Genomic DNA, 19929 nt, shown 5'->3' on the forward strand with positions numbered 1-19929 from the left:
CAGATTGGAATGCACATGAGTAATCACTCTTAAGAAGAAAGAACGATTACTTACCTTTCATAACTATATTGGTGTTAGATGTGTGTTGCTCACATTCAGTCCAAACCTATCCGCCTCTCCTCCGTTGGACTGTTCTGGCAAGAAGGAACTGAAGCAGGGGTCGGGTTGGCAGGGATATGTAAGTGATGCTAGTAGATATCACCACAAGAGGGCACCACAGCTGACCTGATGGGGAAAGTCTTCCAACAATCATGTATGTAGCGCATGCGCATTGAAGTGGACATGAGCAACATCTCAAAAAACAGTTACAAAAGGTAACTGTTCTTTCCTATTTCATTGTTCCTTTCCCTGCTCCTATGTGGCTTCGGTACCAGTGAAGGGACGGAGGGGTGGTTGGTTGGTTGGTCGGTCAGTCAGTCAGTCAGTCCTGCCCTTTATGTCTTTGAACACAGCATGATACTCTGAAGGCCTGCTCTCTAAAGGATGCTGCTAGCTAAAAATCTGAATTTGAGTTCATTGGACACCATGGGTACCAACAACAGAATGTTTACAACACACATGGAAGAATCACTGATACCTTAAGATTCAGTAATGGTTTCTTATCCTATTTGGCATTTTCACTTAAACTTGTCAGAGCACTGTTTTAACATTGTTATATTCCCTTTTTAAAATGCAAACAAGGAGAGTAACTGTTTATTTAAAAATAACTCTCTCAAATGTAAATTCTTAACTCTGGTTGTTTGCTAGCTGTCATGCTTACTGTATCACTGTGTGTAGTACATGGAAAGATTCCCTTAAGAGTGGGATGATATTCACCAAACACCTGCATTCCCACTGATAATTTTATTTATTTTAAGGAGTGGAGAAAAGGAATGAAACTGGTTATCCTGGGAATATTGGCTGAGACTCTATAAATTGTGGTAGCAGAGGGTGTTCTTTGCCTTGTCTACACACATTCACGTTAAGAAGATACAGTTTCTTGTTTTTAGCACATTTAGTTAAACCAGTGCAAACTCCTGTGTGGACACATGTTAAAAAAAAAGAAGGAGAAGAGAGAGTGTGTGTGCAACAAACAACTTACAGTGAAACCTTTGTTATCCGGCACTCTGTTAACCAGAAAACTTTAACTGGCATTGCCCCCAGCCACAATACTGTCACATCTTCAGGCACACAGACCTGGCTTGGTTTACCATGATTGGCTTATCAATTTTTTTATTTAAGAAGTACCAATCATCTTTAACTCAAAACAGAAATGTGAGACCAACCGTCTTACACTACAAAATTACCAATATTAAAAACTTGAGTTTTACTACTATAAACCATTGGTTTTTCCTAGGTTGATGGGACCATTAGATAACCGGACTTTTTAGATAACCAGAACGCCCTAATCCCCAAGCGTGCCGGATAACACAGGTTACAAAACCCCTGAAGTCTGTAAACCTTTTTCTAAATTTATACTGCAATCTAATGCACAACAGTGCTAGTGTAAACAGCTCTATATTAAAGTAATCAGATGAATCTTTAACCAATCTGCTAGCTAGAAAAATCAAAACCTCTGTCTTTTCATACCTTTTTGAAGATGTAATAATCTGAGTGAACAGTGGAGACCAAGTATGTGTAATAGGGACAGGTTAAGAATAATCTTTTTTATTATTTTGTTTTAATAGGGATGCTTACCATTTAACTAAACTATATTGAGAAAAAAAAATTGGGTACATGTTCAATAATTAGTGCATTGGAACAATAGTAAGTTAAACTAGTAACTTACATTAAATGTGTGGTGCCTTATATTCACCTTACAGGAGAACATAAAGCAGTTAGCAAATGTTCACAGAGGATTATTTACTACATGAGCATGACCTGCCAGGAAGAATGAATAGCTTTGAGGCTTTTACTTTATGTAACAAACTACAGGTTGAACCTCTAAAATCTGGGACACTCTGGTCTGGCAACATCCATGGTCCAGCCAAGCCCCGGTTGTCCAGGTTCAAAAACTGGACTGGGCTGGCAGTGGGGAGGCCCAGCCACAGCTGGGTCAGTGCGATGGAGAGCACAGCCCTAGCCAGGGAGGGCGGTAGTAGCGCTAGGGGCCTGGAGTGCAGCCCCATTCAGGGCTGGAGCAGAGGGGGTGGAGTCCCTGCCGGGGCTGGCGCAGTAGTAGACGCAGCTCCGGCCAGGCCTGGCAGTGCCCAGAAGCAAAGCCTGTAGTTGGGTAGGAAGCCTTGACCTCCGCTCATCTGGCAAACTCCGCTGTTCGGGACCACTCAGGTCCTGAGGGTGTCAGACAAAAGAGGTCTGACCTGCACTATGGATCTACTAATCTTACTTTATCACATAGGATACTTCACGTGTTAAGTGTGATTGGAGTGTTAACCTCTTTCTTCTTTATTATTTCTCCAGAACATCTGGTGAAGAAAGAGAGCTTGAAAAAACATCAAAGGACTCTTCTTCTGAAAATAAATGATACCACTGGAATTTTTTTAAGTACAAAAGAAGAGGATTGTTAAGTTTTGGATTTCAAATGTAGACTGCTGAAAGTTTTAAATAATTTTATAAGCATAGTATTTTAATGTTTAAAATTTTGTGGAATAAAAGTCCCCTTTAATGTTGGTTTTAAAAGTATTTAAGCATTCTTGCTGATAGCTTTGTCTGGTATTATACAAGCTATACACAGTTCAAATATGAAAAGAAAATTTAGGCAACTGAAAAATTCTTGTATGTCACAGGAGTTGGAGCTGTAGTAATATTTTTACCTGACTGCTATATGTTAATGTCTAGTTAATGGCAGGAAAAAGTATAAGCACTTTTTAAAAACTGCCAACAGCTTCATTTGCATCAACCTATCTTATTCCTAAAATACTGACCTCTGTTTGTGCATAGTTTTCAAAACTGCTGTTTGTCAGACTGTCTTTTCACTGTGTTTTGTAGGAGTTAAAAGCAGCATTTTTATAGGAATTAAAATGTTAAGGTATAAGTGTGCATATAATCACTCATTTTTTTTAAACAAGAGTTTAGTTTTGTTCTTGCAAACTTGTGCCAATATATAATACTGTGACCTTCCATGGTATGCTTTTGGTATTATAGATGTCACACTAGGGAAAAAACTGACCTGATATTTCCATTGTACTTATTGATGCACATAGATAAGAAAACATTGTCTTGAACATTTTCTAAAAATTAAAGAATTTGAACCAATACATAAGCAAATGACCCTGCATTTTTTCTGCTTAGATCGCTTAAATTAACAGGCATTCATATGGTCCTGGAGTATCATGGCCAACACCAGGCCTAATTTTGAAAATCTAAAGGATAAGAAGATTGATAAGACTCTATTGGATTTAGTTTGTGACATGATCTAAAATTTCCTGAAAATACTAAGTAAAAACTATCAGGAACACTTTCAAAGCCACAAAGGGGACAAAACACCAAACACCTATTGAACTCCCTTTGTGTCCTTGTAAAATACCTCCTTTTCTCATGGAATTCAAAAATTAACATACCTTGAGCTTGTTTTAAAACCTATTTGATGAGACCTAGAAAGAGTTGAAATTTTCAAAACTGCAGAACTTGGATATATCTTTCTCAGATTGTAGTTAAGAAAATGAATGTAGCATTCCTTTGACAGAGAAGAGGATGGTGAATTTAGGAATCCAAGCTCAAGCATTGCAGCTGCTAGTATAAATAATTATCTGATAGCATAATTCATAGGAGGATGAAAATGCTTAGGTGTCAAGGATTTGCTTTGTATATACTGTCCAATTATTTCACTTATTGCAATGTTTTACCGGGTATTCATTCATCTTTTTCAATACCAAATGCTACTAGATAGACAAATGTAGGTGTAAAGGCAGCAGGTGGTGCCCTGTCATCAAAAATGACAAGAGAAAAGGGAAGTGTAGATATAGTTGTTCCATTAGTACTTAACCAGAAGGTTGTTTCTAGTATTGGAAAGTAAAAATAGTTCACTGGTGTGCAACAGTCTTGCAAAACTGTGAATGTTTACCAGTAGGGGTAGAATTTGCCTATAGTGTTCAATTTTAATAGGATATAGTAATTGCATTAACATTTCAAATATAAGTGAATCTAATCAAAGGCTCTGCATAACTATGTTCATACGCTATGTATTGAGTTACGCAGATGCTACAGATGGGTCATTAGTGTTTGGGGTTTTCTTATCCAGAAGTACTGGTCTCATAAAATTAGTCTCACATTCAGTTATGTTCCCTGATTTGACCCCTCAAATTAATTTTCTCAATTGCAGGAGCAGTGCAATATGATATTGTATTGTTGGATTGATATGCTACACTTTTAGTCTCAGTACAGCTTAGTCTGCATTGTATGTAAGGAGAAAAAAATCACTAATGCAAAATCATATTTGAGATTTAAACAGCACCCTCTTGTCCATTCTCTATCGATATGCATTAAAATTAGGGATGTTGATTCATTGCAATTAACTCATGAGATAAACTCAAATTAATTGTGATGAAACAATAGAATAGCAATTGAAATTTATAACAAATAAGACTGTCAAACAGTCCCTGCAACTAACTCCAGTCACAGATGGTCACAGCAGACACACGCTCGACTATTGCCTCACCAGTTCACAGCATAGCACCCCCCTCGCCCCCACAACTTCAGAATAGGACACTCACCAGAACTCCACTGACACATCCTAGGCAAACTCCAGCAGATTGCCCGTCTTCTCTTGACCTCCTTGGAGCTGCAATTCTTGTATTTGCAAGTCTTCCCTTGTTTAGTGTACATGATATTTATAGTATTAATTTTCAGTCTAGTGCAGTATGTGTCTACATAAAAATTTAAGAGGGTTTTTTTCCCCTAAAGTTACTTACTTACTTGGGAACCAGGCATGGTACCAGACTAATCCCTCCTTCTCTGGGCTTCAAGGCCTGTTGCTCATGTAGCAGGTCTGTGCCAGTGAGCAACCCACAGCCAGCTGCCATAGTGTCTGAGATGCTTGTTAGTCAAGAGTCACATGTGCACAGGGTTCAAACCCCAATAGAAAAAGGACAGCATCATAGGCAGCAATGGGGGCAGAAACTTTTAAGCCAGCTTGCAGCGCGTGCTGGTCCCCATAGAGCTGCCTAACGCTGAAGGGCCACTCTCCCTGAAGGGCCACTCTACCTTTTGGTATGGCAGACTCAGGAGCCCTTCCCGGAGGCCTCTACACTCAAGGCTTTTGAGACAGCCACAGAGCTGCTTAACCTGCTGGTGGTTGCGTCACTCTGGGTACAGGAGTCTCACCTGGTACGGATTGCTCTCAGGGAGTGCAGGATGTTCTGCTGAATACCACGAAGCCTTCAACATCTACTTTATTCCATTTTGCAAGGTAATTCCCCCTCCAGCTCACAATACCTTGGACTATCTTTTCTCAACAAGAATTAGCTCTTAATTCTGTCCCAGTCCTCCTGGCAACCATTCTATCCTCCCATGTATAACAGATCTATTTTTTAGAAATCTGATTGGAATAGGATTTGAGAAGGTTTGCACAGATTATCCTCACAGTTTCACAGCCCAATTCCACAGTGGAGTTTAAATTTAGTTCTAGCAAAATTGATGGATCCCTCGTTTCAGCTCCTAGCAGTTTGGTCTCTTAAATCTTGTCTAAAGGTGACTCTCTTGATTGCTATCTTGCAGGACAGTAGGGGACATGAGTTTTAGGATAAGAACATCCCTATACAATTTTCTTAATGGACAAGGTTTTCCTGAGATATCTCCCAAAATTCCTAATGTAGTTTCTGATTTCATATTAAATCAGCAATGTACTTACCAGCTTTCCAATTTTATTTGAATAAATGGGAAGAAAAACAACACACTGTAGATATTGGAAGAGCTTTGGCAGTGACTAATTCTTGAAAGCAGATGACTTGTTTTGAAGAGGCCCAATCTGGTCTAATTTTATATACTGGAGTAGGAGTGAGGCCATGTCTGGATTCATGCCACCCTGACAATGCCTAGTTTTCACCCCTCTGTCATGGCAACAGGTATTGGTATCATGTGGAGGTTTAAGAAAAAAGACATTTTGTGTATAAATAAAAATTAGCACTGCAGTCCAGTGAATAGGCATTGGAGTGGAACCCAGAGATGAGTTCTATACACAGGTATTGAGCTGACTTGCTGTGTGACCCTGACTAAGTCTCTCGTTCCCCCAGGTTATTACTTTTGGATCAGAGACCCTTGCATGTCTTGCCTGCTCTGGTGGTGCTGGTGTTTTGCAGAGTTTTGCTTTCACTGCTTGCTTCTATTTTCTTTCAGATAATACAGTCTTCCAAAAGAGTCACAAGCTCCATCTATAGCAATATAAACTAAGATCTTGTTGATGTGTTGGTGGCCAACTTTAGATGTATAATTTGCTGCATGTTGTGCAATCAGGTAACCTAAGCCGTACTATAATACTTAGATGCAAGGGGGGCAGAAAATGTGTCCAGTGCAATTAGTGACAACCGGGTAACATTTTTTCTATGTAATAGATAGTCATAAACCAAGTATTACTAGTTAAAAACATTCCATGTAAAATTTAAGCTGACCTAGTTACTTCACTCAGGGCTATGAAAAGTTTCACAGTACATCTCCAGTAACCAACCACTGCAGGTGCCACTAGATTAATGGAAGAATTCTTCTGTCATCCTAGTTACTGTCTCTTAGAGGGGTGGATTTACTACAGCAGTGGAATAACTCCTTCCATCACTGGAGCAGATGTCTACACTACCATGCTACAGCAGCATATACTACAGGCACAACTCTACACTTGCAGTCTCCACTACAGGCACAAGTCAGCTTCATTCAATCTCAGACTATTCCTCTGCTCTGAGGGATAACTAAGCCAGAGAAAATAAAAAGGTACAATCTTTGCTCATTTATCTTCATGAGGTATTAAACAGACTTTGAAGTTGTGATCATTTAAATGCTAACATCATTAAATAAGTAGCCAAAACACAAATACCCAGCTGGTATCTTAGAAATTTAATTATACATGGACAGCTGGGTCCATTACTGGGTTTGACTCCAAGGACTCGTTCAGAAGAAAATACCAAACCAGAACCAACCCCAGCTGTCCTATGACAGCTCCTGGGACTCAAGGAATTAAGGGTTTTTTCAAAATATAATTTGTGATCTTTTTATTCAATGTGGCATTCAAGTCACTTCATTTGGCATGTGATAGGAATGCTACTTATGTTGCATGTTGTGTTCTGTCCCCATCTCCCCTGCAGGAAAATACATACAGCAAATTCTCACAGAGCTCTACCTTGCATCTCTTAGCATTATTCGATAAATGGAAGACTGGATCTAGCAAATTTTGATTGTTTTTTAAACTCTATATAAACCACTCATTTTAACACAAGTTGGAGACTGCCTTGCAGAAGGTGGTGAAGTGGTAAATGGCTTGGGGTATTGAGAGCAAACAGGATAATAAAGAACTATTATAAAACTACAGAGCAAGCTTAAGTTTTTGGCCTCATCTCAGAATATTTCTTTTACTCTTTCTAGTAAGAAAACCTGTATTGAATGGTCTTTTAGAATTCAGCTGGATAAACTATCACAACACAAAACTGTAGCTTTAGAAATTACACCAGCTGTCTGTCTAATCACAGTTGCAGTGCTAAAGAGGATTGTAAACCCATATGTTAATAGAAGGCAGCCAAAGAGGAGGAGTTTGGTGAAGTGTCAGTGAAGGAAACATGAAAGTTGCAATAAAACTTGTACTCTAAAAGGTGATTTCTGGAAGACCTAATATAGAAGTACAAATCAGGCCTTCTGTGAAAAGCTAGAGCCTGGGGTAGGGCTCAAGAGCATGCATACCTCAGTGGGATTTCTACTCACACCCATTCACATTCTAGATATCTCTGCCTCTATTAAGTTCTTTAAGGAAAAAAAATTGGATGAATTGCTGACCTGGAATACTGGTGAAATGTTTATCATCTTGCTTTCACCTGACTGGCTTTTCCCCACTATTACCCAGTGTGATGGGGCAATGTGGCCCCGCATTCTTGTGGCAAGCGACAGAGAGCCGGCACCGCGTCTGAGCTATGGCCAGAGCAACACAGCGTAGTGGGTCAGCAGCTGCCCAAAGAGGACCCCAGGGAGGCGGGCCGGGTGCCTGCGGGAAGTGACACGCCCCTATGTCACTCCAAGGGGAGGAGCAACATGGAGGTGGCAAATAAAGAGGGAGGGCCCCCCACTAGGAGGGGGGGTCCGCAGAAGGATGCTGAGACCCCCCGCGGGCATGAGGTAACATGCCGGGGATACTCAGGAGACTCCAGGACCCGAGAACAGGGACCACTGAGGGGATGGAGGAAGGAAGAGGCTCAGAGCAGGTATAGGAACCCAAGGGCTGGCAAGTTGTGGGCAACAGCCCTGCCAGTCTAGACAAGGACGAGCAGATCCCTTGTCTTAGGGCCCTGGGCTGGGGCTTGGAGAGTGGGTGGGCCCGAGCGCCACTTCCCCCTCCCAGGGGTGATTGCTAAAACCAAGGATTAGGCCGGGATTGGACAATGATAATGTGAGGTCCCCGGAAGGCAGCCTTTTCGCGGTGTTGTCAGAAGTGGGCTCCCTGGCGGGACTAGAGAAATTCAGGGATTGCCCCAGAGATAAGGCACCCCGGTATAAAGTGGGGTGGTCCAAAGGGGCGACCCCGGACACCCAGTCTAAGATAATGACTGAGTTTGGTGGGCTGATCACCACCGAATGCACAGATATTTCAGGTATCTAAAAGGGTGTCATAAGGAGGAGGGAGAAAACTTGTTCATCTTGGCATCTGGGGATAGAACAAGAAGCAATGGGCTTAAACTGCAGCAAGGGAGGTTTAGGTTGGACATTAGGAAAAAGTTCTGAACTGTCAAGGTAGTCAAACACTGGAATAAATTGCCCAGGGAGGTTGCGGAATCTCCATCTGTGGAGATATTTAAGAGTAGGTTAGATAAATGTTTATCAGGGATGGTCTAGACAGTATTTGGTCCTGCCATGAGGGCAGGACTCGATGACCTCTCGTCCCTTCCAGTCCTAGTCTGCTATGATTCTATGATACACTCACACTTAGCAGGTACTAAGAAGTATCACAAATCTCCCTACTGTCCCTCCCAAGTTGAAGGTGCGCTTCTTCGACCTTCTTTTTGAAGGACAGAGCATAACTGCTATGAAGTAAAATAAAAATAAACCTCACATAATTCCTCACACCGGAGAGGAAACCACGGATGGATACGAATATTTAATGTACTTCAGGATACTATTCAGATACTATAGTGATGGACACAGGGTGGCCCTGGTCCGTTGCCAACACTTACACAAGTTCTTAATTTCTTAAGACAGCAAAACTACTCACAATAGTGAAGTCAGGCACGTGTGTAAGTGTTGGTGGAATTGTGGCTTATAAAGATCTGAACATCATAGAATCAATTCTGACATAGATAGAATCTTTTCATATATACTTGCAGTGAAGGAAAGTCCATGCCAAGCAAAGACGATTTTTTCTAAGCTGATTGACTTCTTCACATTAATGTGAGAAAAGCAATTCATGCTGTTACTTTTACTAAACAGCAAAGGTCTGCTCTGTTCAACTTCGCAGAATTTCAGATTACTTAAAAACAAAAATCCTACCTCTAAGCTCCCAGGAAAATTGAAATATATTTTAAACACACATCAGGTACTCTTACCTGTATAACATTGCATGAGCAGAACAAACTCATCTGACAGGTCACATTTTAATTTGGTCTTTATTCAGTTTGAAATAAAGAGAAGTCAAGCATATTAAAATAGCAAAGATGCACTTGCAACCAATAATGCTCATTATGAACTTTAAATAACAACTGAGTAGATGAACTCAAGCATAGGAATTGAAATAAATGTAAAATTAATTTGAAATGTGTGACACTGTGCATTGCTAAAATGCAACCTTCACAAATGGCTATTCCCTCACAGAGAGAAAGAAGAAAGGAAAATGTGTGGAAGTAAACAAGTAGCCATTGTTTGGTGCAAAAGACCTAGAAATACATTAGCACTCTGTGACTGGTTTCATAGGCTGTATTCTTTCCTCTTGACTGATGGCAGTCATCCAAACCAGAGATAATGAAAGTCATTTGACCTTGTTCAGAGGGGACTGCGACACAAGTTTTCAAATCAGGGTGCCTACAAGTCAAATGGAGCATCCTTTGAAATTAACGGAAGCCAAAGTTGCTCATCTTTTAAAGTTCAGATTTCTTTTGTTCAGGACCCTTTATAAAAGTGTCAGTCTCTCTGCCTAGAAGTCTATAGTCCCACATATAATGTGCTGAGGCACTTGTATAAAAAGTACTGTTTTCATTTTAACTATGAAAATTTAATAAAATTAGTGTCTGGCGGTATTTTCTGCATGCTAATCCAGTGTAAAAATAAATGCTCTCTTTCTGGTTTACCAACAACCCGCTCTGAACAAAGTAACGATAGCATAACCCAAACCCCAGCAGTCTTTCAGACTACAGCTGTCCAGAACCAACCAGCTGCCACACCAGCAGATCCACAGATCCAGTTCACTACATTCATTCTTGTTGAAGCGTTAGTTGAAAGTCCCTGGGTCAACATAAGGATAAGCAAGGAATTCTCCCAGTTTATTGCCTTCTGCATCATAATGGAGCATTCGAAAACAAACATCACAGAAGAAACAGGGGTCCTCTGGAGCAAGGCTGTCCTCATTGGTCACCCACCTGCAAGTTTTAACACACAGGTGTTTCACTTTACACTGGCATATTTGATGTAAGAAGGACACAAAAAGCCCACCATTAAAATCTTATTCTTGGTTACATTTAACACCTGTGTCTGCTTGAAATATCAAAGATACAGTAACCCACTGTGGTTAGTCTTATCCTTGTCATCTTTCTCCATCTCCCTGCACAGGCAGCTCCTTCCCAAACCTGTCTGCCAAGAACCACATTCTTGTAATCACATTCACAAGCTTGTAGCAGCATCTAGCAGGAAGTGTGTCCCCACTTGTGTGAAGCTTTCAGCAAACTTCTGGGTACTCAAATTAGAATATGAAGCATCTAATAATTGCCTGGAAACTTAAGTAATACAAATTAAAACTATTTGCCTGGAGAAAGGCGGGAGGGGAGCTTGCATCAGCTGGAAAGCTATTGTCAAGTAAACTGCTTGAGCAATAACAAGATTAGATCAGAGAATTAGGACCCAACTGAATGAGGAAACACTTTGTTAAAAAGGGAGGTTGAGATAATTGTGATTGACACTGAACACTACCATGCAAAGTCTAGTGGCTTTTCTTCTCAGTCATTAGAATTGAGATTTTAACCTGTTCCAAGTTCTCTTACTTGCTATTAGTAGAAGATTGGCAGTTTTAAGTATGTTAATGTATTTGAGAGGCAGTCTGGTCACACAAAGTTATATTTTCCTTTAAAATCATAGGCTTAAATGAGGCAGAAGAAACTGGGTTAAATAGGAAGAGTGCTGATTTATAAAGAGAATTTGATGGACCACGGTAGTCAATAATGTCTAAAAGCATTACCAGCACTTCCACTGCTTACTGGGCTCTTAGAAGCCATTTGGGGTAAATTAGAGCTAAATCACAGCACAGAACATCTCAGTAGAGGTGATGGTTATCAATACAGCAGTCAAGATGAAGAATGGTAGATGTGCAAGTAAATAATTATACGATAGCACTTAGGAAGGTGACACAGATCAAGACACCTGCACCCAATGAACTGAGGGACCGTATGAATGTCCTATAAACACTGAGTAGATGGCTTCACTAATGCAAGAAACGAGAAGCAAACAGGTTAAACTCTACTGATTCCAGTCACCATCGGCACCAGTGCAGCACATCCATGTTATGGGGTTTGCTCTAGTGAACATAGGCAAATATTTACACCAGTGTAGCTATGCATTGTAGACAAGACTTTAGCTACTCATTTAAAAAAATGACTGAGGATGCTATCCAACACAGATCAGAACGTGCAGGATATCCAGCCAAAGCTGCTCTGGTCAGTCATGGCTCAGCATCTCCCCACTTAATCTTAGTGCTTAATCCTGGTTTTACTTTAATACAGTTAGAGCGCATCACCTCTGGTAAAGCATTGCCCACCCTGTCGTCCCCCTGACACTGACCCGTTGGCTCCACCTCCCCTTATGGTCCGACACCTTAGGTAGATTATGGACATTTCTGATGGCAGCCAGGGGACTTGCTAAGAATGCCAAGATGAACTATCCCGACAGCATTCTGTTCAATTATCCCAGTGATCCCGCAGCAAAGTACTGACAGTCAAGGAGCACAGTCCATGTACCTGACTGGAATAAGGAACATGAACCATCACTTAGAGCAAGAGGCCAAATCTCCAAATACCAGGGTGTCATGTCTAGTTTTTGGGTCTGGTTTATTTTCCCGATACAGAGATTTTTTTACTGCATCTGCAGATAGGCTTTTCCTAAGCCCAGACGAATGGGATGTAAAGTATTTCAGGGGACAGAGGGTTTGCTTACAGCTCCCTGTGACTGCACAAGTGGCCACAGGATGTAATTTTTTGCCTACAGAGCCTCAAGAGACAATTAGAGGGGTGGAGAGTGTGATGACCCACTAAACAGTTGAGAGAATAGATGCTAATATTTTATGTTTTTAACCTTTAAAATGATTGCACTGAAATGACCTGATTTTACTATTTTGCTTTGCTCCCCTCCCCCCCCCCCCCCCCCCCACTCTCTACTATTTACATTTCAATGCAGACACTGTTTTTTAAACAGATACAACACAAGGACTGGAGAAGGCACTCTGATTTTGCTCTATCATTAAAATTTACCAAGCCAATAAATGCTATTGAAAACCCTAAAATAAATAAAATATGAGCACAGACCCCAGATCTATGTATCAAAAGTAAGAGAGTTATAGAGAGGGTTAACTTTCCATTTTTCCACTCTTTCGGTTGTCTTACAAGAGATATCTCTGTCGTTCAGTAGTCTATAGGATGGGCACGACAGGGACAGTCTTCAGAAAACGGGACTTAGTAATTGAGGATTTTTGTTTGAAGAAAAATGTGCTGTGCCTTGCCAGTAATAATTTGAATTAATTCTACACAGACACCTGGAGTAAAAGGAGAGAGGAGGGTTTTTTGGTTTTTTTAATCAAACACCTCGAAAGATTTCTGTAATCAGAAGAAGTCACAGATGCATGAAGAAACCAGGCTAACCAAAGTGGGCTGTGCCCACAAAAGCTTGTGATACAATCTACATGTTTTGTTAGTCTTTAAGGTGCTGCTAGACTATTCAATGTTTAAGTTTTTCCAAATAGCACGGGTCACCTACCTGGCTGTATACATTTTGCACACAAAGCATTTCCTGGTCCACAACCAATGCTTCTTGATTAGCAAGGGATACAGTGTCCTATCCAGACAGTCATCCTGATGAACAAGCCTTACACAGAGAAGGACAGAATAAGGGCTTGGCTATACTGCCTCATTTTATTGTGTCTAAACTCCATCCTGGGCAGTCAGGTTAGAGGACAACGCTGACCACAATTTAGAGGGCAGTGCAGAACAGGAAAAGTCACTTTTAGCATGATGGAACATGGACACAAATCTTAAGACATGAACAGTAATCACATATCATATCATGGATTCTCACCAACTCATGGCAGACACCCAGCAGCTTGCAGGAGCAGGCTGTTAACAAAAGGTACAAGGGTGAAAATGCGCCCTGGACTGGAACCCTCATGACTTGACCAGTCCTGGACAAGGGAGTTTGCTGGACCAGGGGAGGTCTGGGAAGGGGGACTCCAGCCTCTCTACTGGGCTCCTCTCCCCAGCCACATGCCACTGCTGCCCCCAGTCCCTCGGCTGCAGCAATGCTTGTGCGCACCCACCTCCCCAGCAGGCACTTGCAGCCCCCTGGCTTCTCAGTCCCACCAGCTGTGGGCTCTGGTGCCCTGTAGGCTCCGCTGCCCAGCCAGCTGGCTCTGCTCCCATTCGCCAGGAACCTCTGCGCTGGGGCTCTCTAATCAAGCCCACAGATGTTGCTGGACCAGAGAGCCCCAGACAACAGAGATTCAAACTGTGCAAGATGAGCTCCTTTCTTGCTGCAAAGGGTTAGGTGCACACAGAATAAAACCTTTTTAATATGCAATTCTGCATAAAAATTACACTATTATACTATTCACTTTGTTCTATTTCAGCTAGTGTTTATTAATCTCTCTGACATCAGGCTTTGTAAGAAAGCAAAGCACTTATAGTAACAGCATGAGTACTCCCAAATGGTAATAATTTTACCTTATGTCTGTGATGATAATTATATGCTCACAATCTCCTTGGTGACAGAAGAGGTATGGAAAACCAACTTTGATGGACAAGTCATTAAATGTGTAGTCTTCCATTTTAGCAGTCTGAAGGTTCTCATAGCCTCGGTCATGAGATTCTGCCCACTCAATAACGGTTCTGAAATTTTCATGGATAAACGATAAGTGAGGCTAGCTTAAACTAGATGAAAGTTAGCAGCACACCTTGCATTTCAGGTGTGCCAAACTCTTCATCAAGGCACTGATTAGAAAAAATATTAGCAACGTTTCTTACATTAGTGCATAGGGCTTTACTGAACACCATGTTTTTGCCATTACACACTGTACCTTGAGACTGCCCAAGTACAAGTGAAGAACTTTCTGGATGTGCATGGAAATCATATGTTTTATAGCGTTCCAAGTCTCCATCACCTTTTGGACCATTATTTCTGACCTTAGCTCACATTTATTTACTGGGTTTCCCAACCTAGAATATGTTCCTTGTTATGAGGAGCTATGCTACCACAAATAGCACTTATTCACAACACTTCTCTGAACCAAGAAAATACAATCATCCTCATTTTGAGAGCAGAGAAGTGAGGCACAGAGATTATACATCTTGCTCAACATCGTACTGCAAATCTGTGGCACCAAAATCCAGCTCTCAGGGTGTTTTCTACCACCCACCATAATAAACAGCTCAGCTCCTGACAAAGGCCATATGTCTTTGGCAATATTCCCCTCTAATCTTTTCCATTAGAGTGCGGATTTTTTCCATCTGCAGAATAAATTTTTATATGCAGTGAGGCATGTATGAATGCACACCACCAGTAGAAATAAAAAAATACCTAGCTGTGGGTGCTCTGCTAATGCTGGGTGGCATTTAAATCTCCTGAGTGATTGCACAAGTGCAGAGTTTACAGGGAACACTGGTCCTTGGCATAAATACGTATTGATGGTTTAGTGCTGGATGTTTTCAGAACTGGACCACAATTTGAAACTTGTCTCAAAGACACCTTCTAACCCAGCCTGACCCATTTCCTCTCTCAGTGAAAATCTGCCAACTTCTCTCTGCCAACTCCAGGAGGCATTCCTATAAAAAGGTGTTCAATGTATACTCAGTAATGGAAAAGACTAGATATTGCTGGCTTCACAAAAATAGCACGTTTTTAATTTAATTCCCCCCATGTAGACAAGCCCTTTGTAAATAGTCAGGGCATTTTTAAGTCTAGCCTAGGCAAAACTGCAGCTGGCAATAAATAAAAATGGGTCCAGCTCATACAGAGGAAGCAGTTTTAGATCTTCAGGAAAATCAGTTTCTGTGCTAGGAATGGTTACAGAGGAAGAAAAATTAGGATTTTTTCCAAGAAAAGGAAAATGTAAGTGTAAAAAAACAGGGCAGGCAAGGAGGATACACTTTAAAATGTACTAAATAGGGGGTCATGATTTCAGCCGCACACAAGTATTAAAAGTTCCTGTTCCTAGAGCCCTAAGAGTCTCTGTCCACTGAGATTGGGAATACTATACCTGCTCAGATCTCTGCACTCCGAGTGTCTTTTATCATTGTAAAAAACACCTTCAAAATAAAAGTACGCAGATTTGTAGAGATCCTTGGAGAGAGAGAGAGAGAGAGAGAGAGAGAGAGAGAGAGAGAGAGAGAGAGAGAGAAAAGAATGTTAGTACTAAAAAACAACAGAAATCTTGCAAAATGAAGCCTGTTTCTGGTGCACTTTATATATATACATTATGTTCTCTTAAGAATGGACAGAATACTACAGCTAGACCTCCCCTATTTGTTTCATAGGTGAGTTCAGCTTAAATGTTGATGTCACAATGTAACCAGTCACTCACTACAATGTGTGATATTGCAAACAATACAGAATTTCAATTTAGGGCAGAGACGTTCTGTTGACAGCAAACTAATCATGCGGATATATTTACTCTATTATCTGTACTTATTTCCCCATTCTAATATCCATCACATAGTTTACAGAGTTTAGCTCTGCTCCCAAGTGCTGAAAACTGGCAAGGTCAGAGCAGGCTGTGCCACAAGACCTGCTGTTCCTCAAGATGACAAGTCACTAACTCTATTGCATTCCTGCACCAAAACACATACAGGTGGCTGTGTAGCAACAGTGGCTACTCACATTTCTAAGACAGACATAAATGCGGTTTCAGAAAGTCAAATCATACCCTTTTGGGGTGCTCTGGAGAGTTCCAGCATCCCAGAAAATGCCCTCTTAATTACATAATTTGTCTCACAGACTGGCCATTTGTATCACACAATTTCCTCACAGAGGATAATTAGTGTCTTGTGCCATTCATATCAACATTAACAGGGCTCACAGAATTGCACATCAGTAGAAATTACTGAAGCTAGTCAATGAGTATCCACTATTCATACAACACAAAAAAAAATAAAAAACGGATCAGGCAAATATCCATGTGTCGTTTTGTCAATCAGCTGAGCTATACAATACATTGAAAACTGTACTTGTGGCCAGGCTAAAATGAGCAACAAGTAGGATGTATATGTATAGAAAATGCAGTCACGCCATAAAGCTTTTTTTTTTTTTTCATAGGCTTGGGAATTTAAAATAACAGAAAGGTAGACAAAAGTAGATAGATTAACCTCACAAATACACAGCTGAAAGTTAGTGAAGAGCCTGCAGAAGGTCTCTCTATACATAGATGTCTATATATAAAGGAACAGCAAGAACCAAATGTATAAGTCAGTCAGATGCCAATTTCCCCTAGGAGCATCCCAAAGCGAAATTATAGATGCCAGGTTGCACCTCTCTGGTCCGGCACCCTGTGGGCCTGACTGGTTCTAAACCAGGGAATCTTGCTGGACCAAGTGAGCTCAATGCCGACCACTCTGATTCTGCTGGCGGCAGCAGAGGGGCCAGGGTTGATGAGCGGAGACTGGGGGAGAGGCGTGCAGGGGAAGAAGCAGGGTGGCAATGGAGCACTGTGGCTGAGGGCCAGAAGCGCAGCCCTGAAGGAGCACACCGAGCCCTGTGGTCACTGGGCTGTGCTCTTGGGCCCCACTGCCAGCCATGAGGCTGCAGTCCCAGTCCCTGGCACTCCACAGCCACCTTGCCTCTTCCTCCAAGTGTCCCCCATCCTTGCTCTTCCCTCTCCCTCCCGGAGCTGGAGTGGGTGGGGAAAGAATTGTTGAGTGCAGGGCCAGGCTCTTCCTCATGAGCGCCCCAGCCCCAGAGCACCCACAGAGACTCCAGAGCACAGATGGTGCTAAACTACTAAAGTCTAGACCATGGAAGTTGAGCCTGGATTTAAAAGATAACCCCCATCTTCTCCAAAAAAGTAATCAGTTGCGTGGGGACTGAGAAAAGTAGTCTTTTATCCATATTCAAAACTTCAAGCATTGATGGGTTTGTTCTCAGACTCCTCCCCCTCCCCAATTACAAAGGTAAATTTCTGTACAGAAATAAGAAGGCTGCTATGGGATGTTAGCCAGACTCTCTATAGAAACATTTTAAGATTTAGCTCTTTAAATGAATCTGATGTGCTTTTAGGAATGTTTTACCTGCATGTTGCGTGTGTAATTAAGCAGATAGATAAGATTCAACAGATATGTATACTTTGTGTACACGGAGTTTAATTTTAATAAATCACAATAAATGCAGTGTGTTCTATTTTTAATTACTAAGAATAGTTAGACTTTTTTTTTCCGGAAAGTTATCCCTACTCTCCATGCATCTCAGAAATCCTTCTGTAAAGGTCAGTAAATCTCTCTCAGATTACATATGTATCTCGCTAGTAAACTTGACCCCGTACCATGATAGCTGGATTCTCCTAGGATAATGTAATCCAACTGTACCATTACATTTCAGTGTGTGAGGGGGGGGGAGGGGGAGAAAACAAGCACACACGTGTACACACACACACACACACACACACACACACACACACTCACACTCACTCATCTGCTTTAGTTTAGACGACTGTACCTTGCTAATGTGCTCTGGTGCGTGGTCAGGGTGGCTGCTGAATTCACCACCGATCTGAAGATCGCTGACACAGGAAATGGAGTCTCTGAGCTCAGTGAGTTTTTGACAGCCCAACACAAGAACTGTCTGATAAGGTTTGTGATCTTTATGCTACAAAAGAAAGAGTGAACAACCTTCAATTAACAACAAGGCTAGAAGGCCTTTACTACTAATACCTCTACAGAATGACTAACTGGGTCATTAACAGCAGCCGCACAAGGTCAAACTCGTCCCCGTAAAAAGGGTGACATCAGCTTTCTCCAGCTCCTGTAAAGATGCAGCCAGTTTTTAGAGCAAGGGAAATAATTTGTAGTGCAGACTTTGAGCTTTTCACAGTAGCAAGTAACTGTAGTACAATTGTTGGGTCAGCCCTACAGACAGTACACTTCAGAACGTGTAGCATTTACATCTGCAGTATAACTATGAAGTTACTACTAAACCTTTAAGAAAAGACTGCAACTTTTACAACTGCCACCTCAAATCACAGAAAGCCAATTTCTGGCAGCCTGTGTGTGTGATTTATGGTATGTTTATATGGTAACTAGCACAGTACACCCCAAATTTAGATAAACTGTGGTAGCATCTACCAGCTAATTGAAGATTAAGAATTCTCAGTTTTGACACCAAATGAGACTGTGGAGTGAGGTGCTATTTTAAGGTGGGAAAATATATCAGAATCTGACCCAGAGAATTTAATACCAACCTTCTGAAATATGACAGGATAGAAGATGTTCAGAGTTAGGAGAAGCTCTCCTTCCTCAATTAGATCTGCTGGATCTTTCGGCCTCTTTCCAATTGCATGAGACTCCTAGGAAGATAAAATGTTAACACATATGTCAAGTGCATTCTCTTGGTAATTGTACAATGTTCGAGAAACTAAACATGGGAGGAGTTTGTAAAAACAAGAGACTCTCATTAATGATGTACATGACTTAATGCCTCTTTATCTGAATATCAAAAAGTCAAAAACTCAGCACGACTTCTTTCGTTCCTCAGGCACTACCTCCAATAGGACAAACTAGCACGTTCTGGATTTGAGTTGAAAGTTTTATGCTATGCTCTTTCCTTAAGATGAGCTCCCAGCTATCAAACAGAATAACAGAATAATTTTCTGCCTTCCCTAACAAACAATCTCCTATTGTTGTCCCAACTGGCTGAAAGCACCAAGTCCTCTTTAGTTTTAATAGCAGAGATGCTTGCTGTTGTTGTAGCCCTGTGCAGAGATAAATGCTACTCCTTAAAGTATGAGCTAACTGGATTCCATCACTGTTTTACTAATATAAACAAAACTCAGACTGTCTAGTACATTTTACTTACATCCATAAATTCTATTGAAACTACAGATATGGCAGTATTAGAGCATCAATTGCTGTGCACGTGTCTTTTTAAAGAGCTTGGATCACAAGACTGCTGAGTAGCTTTTTTTCTAGGAAATATCTGTATCAACTCATTACCTCCAATTTGTTATTTGTTTCTTATGTACGCTGAACAGCATTAAGCACACACACAGGATAAGGCAAAGGGAGGCGGTGGTGGTGGTGGTGGTATGTGCATGTAAGTGCAGTAGGGCCACATGGGGTAATTCCTAAATGTTTGCAAGAAAAACACCACAGTCAATTGCTTCCAGGATTTGGAAATTCAAGAATTTCACCCCCCCCC

The 19929-nt window shown here is 41.2% G+C and overlaps 2 protein-coding genes across 4 annotated transcripts in view; one reads left to right on the forward strand and one right to left on the reverse strand.

Annotated features, from left to right (window-relative positions):
- The window catches only part of PSIP1 (PC4 and SRSF1 interacting protein 1), a 76130-nt gene extending 72923 nt beyond the window's left edge, over positions 1–3207 (forward strand). For all 3 annotated transcript variants that reach the window (XM_075931545.1, XM_075931544.1, XM_075931546.1), the window contains exon 17: positions 2401–3207. In XM_075931545.1, coding sequence (XP_075787660.1) covers positions 2401–2464 — 64 coding nt within the window. In that variant the 3' untranslated portion in view covers positions 2465–3207. The remainder of the gene's footprint in view (positions 1–2400) is intronic.
- Positions 3208–9709: 6502 nt separating this feature from the next.
- SNAPC3 (small nuclear RNA activating complex polypeptide 3) overlaps positions 9710–19929 on the reverse strand; it is a 28026-nt gene continuing 17806 nt past the window's right edge. The window contains exons 4-9 of the mRNA XM_006117825.4: positions 18974–19078; positions 18232–18381; positions 15785–15867; positions 14253–14417; positions 13294–13401; positions 9710–10694 (exon numbers count right to left, since the gene is read on the reverse strand). Coding sequence (XP_006117887.2) covers positions 10547–10694; positions 13294–13401; positions 14253–14417; positions 15785–15867; positions 18232–18381; positions 18974–19078 — 759 coding nt within the window. The 3' untranslated portion in view covers positions 9710–10546. The remainder of the gene's footprint in view (positions 10695–13293; positions 13402–14252; positions 14418–15784; positions 15868–18231; positions 18382–18973; positions 19079–19929) is intronic.

Source organism: Pelodiscus sinensis, chromosome 6, assembly GCF_049634645.1.
Source record: "Pelodiscus sinensis isolate JC-2024 chromosome 6, ASM4963464v1, whole genome shotgun sequence".
Classification (NCBI taxonomy): domain Eukaryota; kingdom Metazoa; phylum Chordata; order Testudines; family Trionychidae; genus Pelodiscus; species Pelodiscus sinensis.